General features: G+C 41.7%; 1 protein-coding gene across 3 annotated transcripts in view; it reads left to right on the forward strand.

The window, feature by feature from the left end:
- Window positions 1-12,736, forward strand: part of DOCK8 (dedicator of cytokinesis 8) — a 220,844-nt gene that overhangs the window by 173,548 nt on the left and 34,560 nt on the right. For all 3 annotated transcript variants that reach the window (XM_060300871.1, XM_030877059.3, XM_030877061.2), the window contains 5 exons: window positions 822-991; window positions 4,350-4,492; window positions 6,381-6,563; window positions 6,893-7,025; window positions 7,992-8,079. In XM_060300871.1, the coding sequence (XP_060156854.1) occupies window positions 822-991; window positions 4,350-4,492; window positions 6,381-6,563; window positions 6,893-7,025; window positions 7,992-8,079 (717 nt within the window). The remainder of the gene's footprint in view (window positions 1-821; window positions 992-4,349; window positions 4,493-6,380; window positions 6,564-6,892; window positions 7,026-7,991; window positions 8,080-12,736) is intronic.

Genomic DNA, 12,736 nt, shown 5'->3' on the forward strand with positions numbered 1-12,736 from the left:
CTTGTGAGGACCCACGCCCTAGTTCACAGATGGCCATCTTCTTGCTGTGTCACCCCCATGGCAGAAGGGGGCAAGGGAGCTCTCTGGGGTCTCTTTTATAAAGGCACTTATCTCATTCATGAGGGCTCCGCTGTCATGACCTAAAGCCTTCCCAAAGGCCCCACCTCCAAACACCATCACATTAGGGCTTAGGTTTCAACATATGAATTTGGGAGGCAGGTCACAAACATTCAGTTCCTAGCACCTTCATACCCACTAGGATGGCTGTAATACAAAAGATAGATAATAACAAGTGTTGGCAAAGAGAAAATAGAACCTTCCTATACTGCTAGTGGGAATGTAAAGTGATATAGCCACTGTTGAGAACAGTTTGGTGGTTCCTCTAAAGGTTAAATATAGAGTTACCAGATGATCCAGTAATTCCACCCTCAGGTAGATACCCAAGAGAAATAAAAAACCTATAACCACACAAAAACTTACACACAGATATTCATAGCAGCATTCATAATTCATAATAGCCCAAAAATAGAAACAACCCAAATGTCCATGAATTGATGAATGCATAAATAAAATGTGATCTGACTATGCAATGGAATATTATTCAACAATAAAAAGGAATGAAGTACTGATTCTACAACATGGTGCACTTTAAACATCATGCTAACAGCAGAGCCAGGACTAGAACACAGGCAGTTTGTCTCTGGATTCTGTATGCCTCTACCCTGCTTTGCTTGGTTTTCACGTCGTCACCCCATTGTTTAGGAGCATTCTGGTCAACCTCGCTTCACTCTAACCTTTGGCTTTTTGTGTGGTGCCAATAGGATCAGCAAAGTGCAAAGGAAAGCTGTCAGTGCCATCCACAGCCTGCTCAGTTCTCACGACCTGGACCCGCGTTGTGTCAAACCGGAGGTGAAGGTCAAAGTTGCTGCCCTCTACCTGCCTTTGGTTGGTATCATTTTGGATGCTTTGCCTCAGCTCTGTGACTTTACAGGTAACAATGCCTTCTGTTTCCTTCTTTTGATTGTTGGGAGCGCTTGCCAAATGCCCCACTAAAATGAGGTTTCTGTTACTAGCTCCAGTGTTGACATGCTTGTGTGAGCAATTCCCAACACCGACTTTTTTAACATAGGCCCCAACGAGTGTATTTTTTTTTAAGGCACATAGACCTGTATATGTTTTTCATTTAGAAATTGTTTGTTTATTCATTCACTCGTTGGTCTGCTGGTATATGATGAACATTATAGACCATACACCACAAAGGATAAGATAATAACAGAATTATTTCTTTTGGAGATCCGTGCTCTAATGCCTTGAAATAAAGTTGTTCCTTTTTTCTTTTTTTTCTTTTATGAGCTTTGAAGGAAAGAAGCAGACTCAAATGAGTCTAAACACTTGTACCATGCAAAAAAAAAAAAAAAAGGCATTGTATCTGACACGCTTAGGAGATTCTGCCGCGGCAGAGGAATTTTGCCCTTGGCACTAAGAGGCTCATTCTAAGGTTGAAAGTCAGTATCTCCCACTTGGCCACAAGAGGAAAGGATAGATTGTCTGAAAGGCCTTTGTGTACCTCCTGGGTTTATTTGCATGTTACTGTGTGGATTAGGGAATGTAGACAAACAAAACTACCCTCTCCCAAAAAAGAGCATCTTACCTGAGACCTTAGAAAGACAAGCCCATCTGCCTACCCTCCCCACAACACACACTCACACACACACAATTCTGGCCACTTCAGAGTGGTTCTTGCTTTTTCCTCAGCAAAGGGAAGTTCTTAAACATTACCTTGCTTGTTCTCTCAACTGAGGAAGGATCCCGAGGAACGCTTATTGAGCCCAGCATCCTTGGAAGCAATGATGCTCGGAATCTTAGAACCATCCATGTTTTCTTGCTTCGTGCAAATGCAAAGTGTCCTATGTGACTAAATTATTTCTAAAATCCTTGTGGTGACAATTCTTTAGCTCATAGAATGAGGAAAAAAATGGGCAGGGAAATTACAGAAGCAAGCTTGGCACAAGAGATGAGCCGGCTGCAGGGTGAGGTGCGTGGAGCTTCCGGTAGCAGTGCCTGACTGGAGGGCAAACGGAGAACAGAGTTGTCTTCAAGATTTAAAGATGCGATTCAGAGCATGGCAGGTGACTTGCAGACCATTTCTAGGATTTTGCCTGGACCTTTCAAGAAAGTTTCACTTGAAGACCTGTGATTTGTTTGTTCCCAAAGCAGGGAATCACATTAGCATGCATTATCCTAAGCTTCCTTGTTGATTAGAATTTTCCAAATCAGTGACTTGGGAATCAAAACTTTTCAGCACTTGGTCTTTGAGCCTTTTAAGTCTCAATGGTTTCTTTACGTGTGCACTGAACTTTATAGTCATGATGTAGCTGACAAGTGGGAAAACAGTATAAGTATTCTATTATTAGATGTAATATAGTGCATCTGTTACATATGAAATCTTTCAATTGATACTAATAAGAATACAGTATATTTTTTTAAAAAGATACAACTGAATTCAAATTCCAGCCTATTTATTACTATATATGACCTTTGGAAAGTTCCTCAGCCTTTTAATGCCTTCCCTTCCGTTCCTCGGTTGTAAAAATGTGATAACAATGCCTATATCTTAGGATTGTGATAAAGGTGAAATGAGAGAACTTCTATAAAAGCATTTTGGCAGCAAATGTTTCTATCCTCTCCTCGCCTTGTCTTGTAACCATGACCCTGTGCACATTTAGGGGAAATGAGAACATATGCTCACATTAATCCTGATAAAGATATCAGGTCTTGAATAATTGCCACATCTCTTCATTTCACCATTTGTTTAAAAACTCAACTGACTTAAAAACAACAGTGAATTATTATTTTTAAAAATTGAGTTCTGTTTTTATAAGTTTGGCAGGTGAAAATACTGTTGACACTAGTTTTTATGAAAAATTGAAAGTCAAAATACTATAATGTTGACAGGTCTAATAAAATTACAGGTTTTTAATGGATCAGTCATACGTGTTTTAACACACTTTTCTCAAAACTGCTTAAACAAATATTAATACTTTCTGTGTGTATGATTCATAATGGTCTTAAAACGAGCCTTTTAAATGGTGGGTCCTTATTTTGTTTGCATACATCTAGACCTATGTATAAATATAGATACATCTATATTACACGGATACAATAAATTAACATTTATTTCAAACATTCAAATTTTAATAAATTATTGCTGAATTTGTGTTAATAGCTTGTTATTCTATAAGGTACTGTTTAATTCTGTAATTATAGGTTCCTTTCTATTTGGTCATTATTTGAAATATACGAATGAAGTAAAAATATCATATTATAGAAAAGTGTTATGAAAGCTTTGAAATTTTTTTTCAGTTTGAAAAATTAACTTCTAGCCTAATCTTGTGCTGGACATGTTCTCTCTTTTATTAGACTGCCTACTTTTTCCTATAGATGCTAAACAGGAATAAATAGATGATAAATAGATGCTGTTTTCCTGTAGCAGATAAATAATGCTAAATTTCAGGTTTAAAATGACTGTGCTGACCTTAGTAACTAAGTGTCAGTCACACATGGGGCAGTGGGTAGGGAACATAGGGTAATACCATCTTTAGCTTGATGGCAAGAAAGATTTTTTTAAGACTTTATTTTTTAGAGCAGTTTTGGGTTTATAGCAAAATTGAGAGGAAGGTCCAGAGGTTTCCCATACACCCCCTGCCTGCACACATGCACAGCCTCCCCATTACCAGCATCCCCCGCCAGAGGGGTGCATTTGTTACAGTAGATAAACCTACACTGAGACATCGTAATCACCCCAAATTCATAATTTACATTAAGTTTCACTCCTGGTGTTGTACATTCTAAGGGTTTGGACAAGTGTATAATGATACGTATCCAGCATTGTAGTATCATACAAATTAGTTTCTCTGCCCTAAAATTCTTCTGTGCTCTGCCTATTCATCCCTCCCTTCCCCCAACCCCTGGCAACCACTGAACTTCTTACTGTCTCTATAGTCTTGCCTTTTCCAGAATGTCGTGTAGTTGGAATCACACAGTATGTAGCCTTTTCAGATGGGTTTCTTTCACTTATGAATATGCGTTTAAGTTTCCTCCTCGCCTTTTCATGGCTTAACAGCTCATTTCTTTTTAGCACATTGTCCGGATGTGCCACAGTTTATTCACCCATTTACCTACTGAAGGACATCTTGGTTGCTTCCAAGTTGTGGCAATTATGAATAAAGCTGCTATAAGCAGCCATGTGCAGATTTTTGTGTGGACATAAGTTTTCAAGTCCTTTGGGTAAATACCAAGGAACATGATTGCTGGATCATATGGTAAGACCAATAGTATTTTAATTGCAGCTGCAGATGCCCGCAGTGGAAAAAATCGTACCAATGGCTCAGATGAAGAGCAAGAAGGGACCAGTGCAATTAACCAGAATGTGGCACTAGCCATAGCTGGGAATTTTACTTTGAAGACAAGTGGAACAATGCTGTCTTCCCTGGTATGTTGGTGCACAATTTCTCCCGTTTATTTTTCATTTTGTGTCTTTTCCCATCCTTTAATGGGCTTGTTCCTAAATTCACCCACCAGAACCCAGCATAGAGCAGGCAGTGTGATTTCTGCCTCATTGCTTGACGCTAGAAGGAATCATTGTGAGGCTAGCAGTTGGAAAGGGAGATGGCACAGTTGAGGCAGCACACAGTCAGCAGCGTTCTGGCAACAGCAAGAGACTCACAGATCAAATTCAGGCAGTTTCAATGGTGCCAAGTTCAAGGCTCAGAAAACCAAGAAAGGTGAACTTGGAAAACCTGAGATATTGCAAAGGAGATCAAACCTAGGCTCCCTCAGGTGGGAGGCTGGCACTGTGTTTATTCTATGCGTATATTATTCATTCTGTGTCTGCCTTAAAAAAAAAGATTGAAGGAGGCCGGTCACTTGGTAGGGTGTGTCTTAAGCTTCTTCAGCTTTTCTAGGTCCCCAGAGAGCCTAAGCAGAGTTGTTTGGCTCTGTTCTTTTGCACAGACGCTATGGGCTTGAAGAGGGGCTCGTGCAGGAATACAACCTCTGATTCACTTGAGGTGGGATCTACCTCTGTTCCTTGCTGAGCTCTGACAATCCTTTTGTCAAGACAGTGCTGCATCCTCCAGCTTAATTTAACTTTGCATTTCAGTGTAGCGTTCATATCTGCAGAGAACTCAGCTCAGTTCTTTCCCGGGAAGGCAGCCTCTCAACCTAATTCTGCTTTGCTGGGTGACTTTCTTCTCTTCCCTCCAGCACTCCCCCATTCCCCTCACACCCCCATGAGAGTTGAAGGACAGGAGGTAAAAAAAGAGAAAAGAAACACTGGAGAGTTGACATCAGTCATCCTACAGTTGAATAAATATGGTGTGCTTTATGACCTCCACCTTCCTACCTTCTTACCAAAATTAGCTGCCTGAGGTGGTGTGTGCCTTTTACATTGTTGTCTCCAACAGAGAAACTCAAAAGCCCAAGAACCTTCACCTCTTAGAAGTTATTTCCTATGAAGTTATAATATTGTGTGTATACTCAATACATCTAAAAATTTCACTTCTTGTGGCCAGACTCAGAAAAACTAAAATAATTTCGTAAGCCTTATCATTCCCATCCAGACCTACCATTCCCCTCACATACGAACTAATACCTCACTGCAGCTTCACCCCTACATTCCGTTGGATGTTAGCTATGCCACGTGAATCACATATTGTCCTTTGTGTTGATTGGATGAGTGACAGAAAGTGTGCTCAGCACTCTGAAATGAACACTGCAGCCAAAGTATGAAAGCAAACAGCCTGAGCCCCTACACCTCCCCCCCCCAGGAGAGCATAAATTGTGGTTAAAGTCCCATTACAGAGGCCTCCACTGAATTATGCACTTGATTAATCTGCTGAGCAGTTCACGACCCTTATACTTTGGACTCTGACAAAGAAGCTAAATCTGGAACAGTTAGGGTATTTCGGGAAACGAGCCAGGGTAGTTCTCTGCTATAAGTCCAACCCTGCAGTCGCCAGCTTGAAGGAGAAATATAATACTTGAAGATCTCACAGCTGGGAAGGCCCTGTGTATCACTGAGATTGGGTTGGGGGAGGGCATGGTCAAGGTCCGGGGCAGACCACCAGACCACACTGCTCCTGAAACAGAGGGCACCCTGGCTGAAAGCCTGGTTAGAATACTGCCCCGGGCCAGCCCCTTTGCAGAGCCGCCCAGCTCAAAAGAACATGGCCTCCCCGGCTGGAGGAGGGCAGAGCTCCCGGAAACATCCCCGTCAAGGAGAAGTACCGTTACTGTGTCTTAGGAAATAGCATCCCTTTCAATGTGTCTGCTGCTCGGCCTCTTGCCCTACTTCGATCTCCCAATGTGCCTGCTTTCAGCCCTACAAGCAGTACAACATGCTGAATGCCGACACGACCCGAAACCTCATGATTTGCTTCCTCTGGATCATGAAAAATGCCGATCAGAGCCTCCTTAGGAAGTGGATTGCTGACCTGCCATCAATGCAACTAAACAGGATTTTAGATCTCCTTTTCATCTGTGTCTCATGTTTTGAATACAAGGTATTGCTCAAGTTCTATCTTGTCTTGTCACTGTTCCCCTCTGTTTGGGCAGTGGGGCATCCTTAACTTTGTCTTATTTCTGTATTAAAGTCCATAGCCTCTTTGTATATCCATAACCTATCTAGCTATGATAATTCCACCGGCAAAGAATCTCTTCCTTCTGCAGAGAGAACCTCATTCCCGTTAACAGGATTTCAGCCTTCGGGGCGTGTCTGTGTAGCACATGTCCAAACTGGCTGATGTCATCATGAAGTGTTCTGTCTTTAGAATTCTCCCCTTGAACAGAGATCTAACCAAACTTAATGTCCTTCTGCTTCTGTCCGATCCAGGGAAAACAGAGTTCTGACAAAGTCAGTACCCAAGTTCTGCAGAAGTCGAGGGATGTCAAGGCCAGGCTGGAAGAGGCTTTGCTCCGTGGGGAAGGGGCCAGAGGGGAGATGATGCGGCGCTGCCGGGCTCCAGGTGTGTTGGATCGGCCCTTCCCTGCTGTCAGCAGAGCTTTGTACCCTTTGTGGGAAGGAGTGTCCTCCCCACATGATGAGTAGACACCATCACTTTCTTAAGATGTTATGGTGATAGAGACAAGCAGCTTCTGGGATTCTGTGCAAGATGTATGTGATGTTAGCCCCATTCCTCTAAGGGAAAGCTCCTTTCCTGAGATCACAAGAACCCTGGAAATGTCCTCAAATGGCATCTTCTGTTTCAAACTTGGTGGTGGTAAAAGGTCCCGTCCAAGAATGTGAGTCACAGGATGAGATTAATGGTGTCTCCCTCAAGGCTGACACTTCCCCCCGGGATATTTGAATAGTCTATGTAGATAGTTCTACTGGATAGTTCTGGTTCCAAGATCATCTTCTCAGATCATGCAGGGCACTATTAGAATGGATCCAATCCTCGCAACGGTCTCAGAGTGTGCCAGTCCTTCAGGGATCTCACCACATTAGGAATGATCTCCAAAAAGCTGAGCTCTTCTCTGTAGGATAGAGTGAAGTGTTCAGGCACCCTCAGTCTTATTCACTGTGCTCAAGAAAAGCAGAGTGACAGCTCCTTCTAGCAGTGGGACACCATGGTAGGGAACTTGGAAGGAGACGAGCTTTTTCAGTGGTGATTGGACACCCTCTTTCAACACAAACACTCTCCTTTTCAATAATTCAGGGAGAACCCCCAATTTCACCGGAACCCTGTGTTCATGAGAAATGTGCTTGCTGACACTCCAGAAGGGCAGGTGTTCTTCTAAGCTCTAGCCTGTCAATCAAAGAGCAGGTCAGCCCAGACTTGGCTGTGGGCTTCGTCTCCCACCAGCACCCAGCATGGATTCTAATTAGCCAGAGGAGTGATGCTGAGTCCTCTCAGTTGAGCTTGTTACGGAACTTCTGGTTATCTTGCTACTGCTAATCAAATTCCTGTCGTGCATTTCTTAACTCCTAGGGAATGACCGATTTCCAGGCCTAAATGAAAATTTGAGATGGAGAAAAGAGCAGACACATTGGCGGCAAGCTAATGAGAAGCTAGATAAGTAAGTCACTCAGCAACTTTGTACTACTTTTACCTAAAGTTCAAAACTATTTTTCCCAGGCTACTTGTATTACTGAAACAACTACATCCTTCCAAGGGTAAGAAAATGAAACATCATTATCTGTGTAAATTCAGTTCATCCAGGGACCCGGGATAATCAAAGGTATAAAGAGTTATGATTTCCAGCCCTTAAACATTTATCACACTGATAAGCATTTAAAGAAAACTAATATTTAGCAATCTCAGCTAGCTTAAGAAAAGCCGCTGATGAGGCAGGACAGGGTACCCAGGACCACATCATTTCAATCCATATTTACACTCCAGAAATGTGTACAAAGATGTATATTCAGGGACATTTATGTCAGCATTACATAAAATTGTAAAAAAACTGGAACATTCTTAATGCTTAAGAATAGGGAAATATGTAATGAAATATTAGGTTGGCATTTAAATGTTTTCAAATCATTTTAATGATATGGGAAATGCTTATGATATAATGTTAAGTGAACAAAGCAGAACAGATACTTGTTTTTAGAGTACAATCTTAAACCTCCAGCTACACATAGTAAATACATTTTTAAAAGACTGAAGGGAAATTTACCAAAACATTAACCATGGTTTTCTTTGGGTGTTGAGAATATGTGTAAGTGATGTTTTCCTTTTTATACTTTGCTGTGTGTCCTACAACGGATCTGTATTATGATGTATTATCAGAAAACAATGCTAAAATGAAATGAAAGAAGAAAAATCCTGCTTGGATTGCAATATATGCTATATACGTATTGCTATAGGTGCAACAATTTGGACATATGAGTGCTAAAATGAAATTGAATAGATAGCACATATCAGCTGCTCCTCTTAGCAACAGGTAGCCTAATGAATCCTAGGGTTCACTGGCAAAACAGTATATGGCTAAAGACACCCCCCCACACACACACACACACTTGACAAGGCATAGGTAGGGTATCCCCATGGTGTATAAAGCGCCCATCATAAGGAGGGATGGGAGATGGGGCAGACTTGAGTAGCAGTGTTGTTTTGTAAATAAATATGTTACTATCTTGGTTGTTACCACAAGAATGAATCAATCTGGCTCACTTACGGGACTTTTGGGAGTCAAATTTATTTTAAAACATTAAGGAGGTAAATATTTTTATTGTATGTGTTACTTGCACAGCCCAGTTGTTGGTCTTATGAACAATATCCATTTGGTTTGGGTATTTTATGCTTGTTCTGAGTTCCCTGAACTGATTTATAAGATATTGGTTCTGAGAGTGCATAAGTTCTAGTTCAGGCAATGAAACCCGCCCCCTGCCCCCCCAAAATTAAAGAAATATTGTATGTAGTTAGTTGCCACAGAACTGCTTGGGTGGTTAGGCCATGAGATTAAAAGAAGAGCTTAACAAAGCATGTTTGCCTGGGCTGTGTGAGTGGATGTTTGGGGAAACCTTTCCCTTTTGCTGCAGAAACAACATAATACTGAGACTTTTCCATGCAGGGTGCACCAAACCGCTCCAGGTCAAGTCTCAGCCCTGAGCTACGGGATGGACTGCTCATAATCAGAGCTAATGATTCTCCTCTGATCATCTTCAGGGGTGATTTTTTAAAAAGAGAAAACATAGTAAAATTGTAACTGCTAAATTAAGCTATTTGGAAAACTTCTGTAATTATAATAGTGGTGTCTTTCACCTTTTTTCTTTCGGGTCACTTTTCAATTATTTTGGCTCTGTTTCTTTTAGAGCAGTCATTTTCAACCTGGGCTGTACATTAAAATCAACTGGGGAGCTTTCACACTCTCCCAGTTCCCAGGTGTACCCCAGGACAGTTAGCTTGGAGTCTCCAGCAGCAGGACGCAGAAATCAGTATGTGGTGAAACTCCCTAGGTGTTTCTTGTGTAGTCAAATTTGAGAGCCATCGTTTTAAAAAAATGGCTTTTTAAAAATCAAACTAGTAGTGGTGATGGTTGCCCAACAAATATGAATGTACTTAACTGTACACTTAAAAATGGTTAAGGTGGTAAATTTTGTGTTATGTGTATTTTACCACAATTTAAAAATTTGGAAAAAAAAATCCAGATTAGGTCACTCTAGATCTGCACTGTCCAGTACAATAGCCAAGGTAGTACTATAAGTGAAAAATACATGCCAGATTTTGAACGTAGCACAAATAAAAGAATGTAAAATATCTCATTAGTAAGTTTTATTGTGATTACACATGGACTATTTTTTGATATATTGGGTTAAATAAAATATATTAACATTAATTTCACCTGTTTCTTTTGGCTTTTTCTGGTGTGGCTACTACAAAATAGAAAATGACACATGTGGCCCCCATTGTGTTTCTTTTGGATAGCTTTGCTCTAAATCTAAACCTCCAGTAAATTAATAAAAAGTAGCTTTTAAATTTCACTTATTTTACACAAATATTATCATTTGGAGAATGAGGAAAAAATGTAGAGCAGCTTGGGCCCACAGAGCCTATCCTAAGCGTGAAAACATTTTTTTTTAATTAAAAAAAAAATTTTTTTAACATCTTTATTGGAGTATAATTGCGTTACAATGGTGTGTTAGTTTCTGCTTTATAACAAAGTGAATCAGCTATACATATACATATGTTCCCATATCTCTTCCCTCTTGCGTCTCCCTCCCTCCCACCCTCCCTATCCCACCCCTCTAGGTGGTCACAAAGCACCAAGTTGATCTCCCTGTGCTATGCGGCTGCTTCCCACTAGCTATCTATTTTATGTTTGGTAGTGTATATATGTCCGTGCCACTCTCTCACTTTGTCCCAGCTTACCCTTCCCCCTCCCCATGTCCTCAAGTCCATTCTCTAGTAGGTCTGCATCTTTATTCCCATCCTTCCCCTAGGTTCTTCAGGACCTTTTTTTTTTTTTTTAGATTCCATATATATGTGTTAGCATACGGTATTTGTTTTTCTCTTTCTGACTTACTTCACTCTGTATGACAGTCTCTAGGTCCATCCACCTCACTACAAATAACTCAATTTTGTTTCTTTTTATGGCTAATATCCCATTGTATATATGTGCCAGATCTTCTTTATCCATTCATCTGATGATGGACACCTAGGTTGCTTCCAGGTCCTGGCTATTGTAAATAGAGCTGCAATGAACATTGTGGTACATGACTCTTTTTGAATTATGGTTTTCTCAGGGTATATGCCCAGTAGTGGGATTGCTGGGTTGTATGGTAGTTCTATTTTTAGTCTTTTAAGGAACCTCCATGCTGTTCTCCATAGTGAAAACATTTAAAACACAGGGAAGGGACTTCCCTGGTGGCGCAGCGGATAAGAATCCGCTTGCCAATGCAGGGGACACGAGTTCGAACCCTTGTCTGGGAAGATCCCATGTGCCGAGGAGCAGCTAAGCCCGTGCACCACAACTACTGAGCCTGCGCTCTAGAGCCTGCGAGCCACAACTACTGAACCCACATGCCACAACTATTGAAACCCGCATGCCTAGAGCCCGTGCTCTGCAACAAGAGAAGCCACCACAATGAAAAGCCCGTGCACTGCAATGAAGAGTTGCCCCCGCTCGCCACAACTAGAGAAAGCCCACACAGAGCAGCAAAGACCCAACACAACCAAAAGTAAAAATTAAAATTAAATTAAAATAAAATAAATAAATAAAATTATGCAGGGAAATATTTATTCTGAGCCCTTGATGGTATGTAAGCCATAGCAATGCCCCCATCATTGGGTGAAGGGGACTCAAGCACAGCTAAGTGATTATCCTGGATCAAGAGTTTTGAGCTCATATCAGGATGCCCCAACCCCTATGGCAACATGTTGGCCACTGGGACATCTTGGGAAAGTTAATTCTTCACACTTTCCTTTCCTGGCCACTATATTCAGGAGATACAAAATGTCTCTTTCCATCTTCACTTGGATTTTATGAGAATGGATAAATTAATGCATAAAATGTTCTGATTCTTTAAAAAGGAACCTAATAGAGAAGCAGCACCAGGTAATTTCCCATTCCCTCGTGGGTAATAATCACTGACGTCCAGCAGGATGTTAGATGGCCTGCCCCACAGGAATGCAACCTTGCTTCCCATTGGAAAAGGACAAAAGGCCTATACTTGACTGTGCAACCCCAAGGCAGTCTTTGGAAAGTCAAGACACTGACTCTTCCCTGACCCAGTTCTGAAACATCATCCTTTCCGAATCAAGCAGCATCGCGATTAGCCACATTCACATCACACCCAGTCTCACCTCCTCTAGCTTGTTGCCGAGGCTTCTTGGCTCAGATCAGGAGATGGTTCTCATGGGTGAAACGCAAGAATGACCCTGAAGCTTTTTTTTTTTTTTTTTTTTTTTGCGGTACGCGGGCCTCTCACTGTTGTGGCCTCTCCCGTTGTGGAGCACAGGCTCCGGACGCACAGGCTCAGCAGCCATGGCTCACGGGCCCAGCCGCTCCGCGGCATGTGGGATCTTCCCGGACCGGGGCACGAACCCGTGTCCCCTGCATCGGCAGGTGGACTCTCAACCACTGCGCCACCAGGCAAGCCCGACCCTGAAGCTTTAAGCACCAATCTGATTGGCTGACCTAATTGCTAGTAATAACCAATAATTGCTTTTTTACCCTTTTTGTTATTTTTTAAATTATCATTATTCATAGTAGGGGGGATGGGGATGGCCTG

Source organism: Globicephala melas, chromosome 6 (genome assembly GCF_963455315.2).
Source record: "Globicephala melas chromosome 6, mGloMel1.2, whole genome shotgun sequence".
Taxonomy (NCBI): Eukaryota; Metazoa; Chordata; class Mammalia; order Artiodactyla; family Delphinidae; genus Globicephala; species Globicephala melas.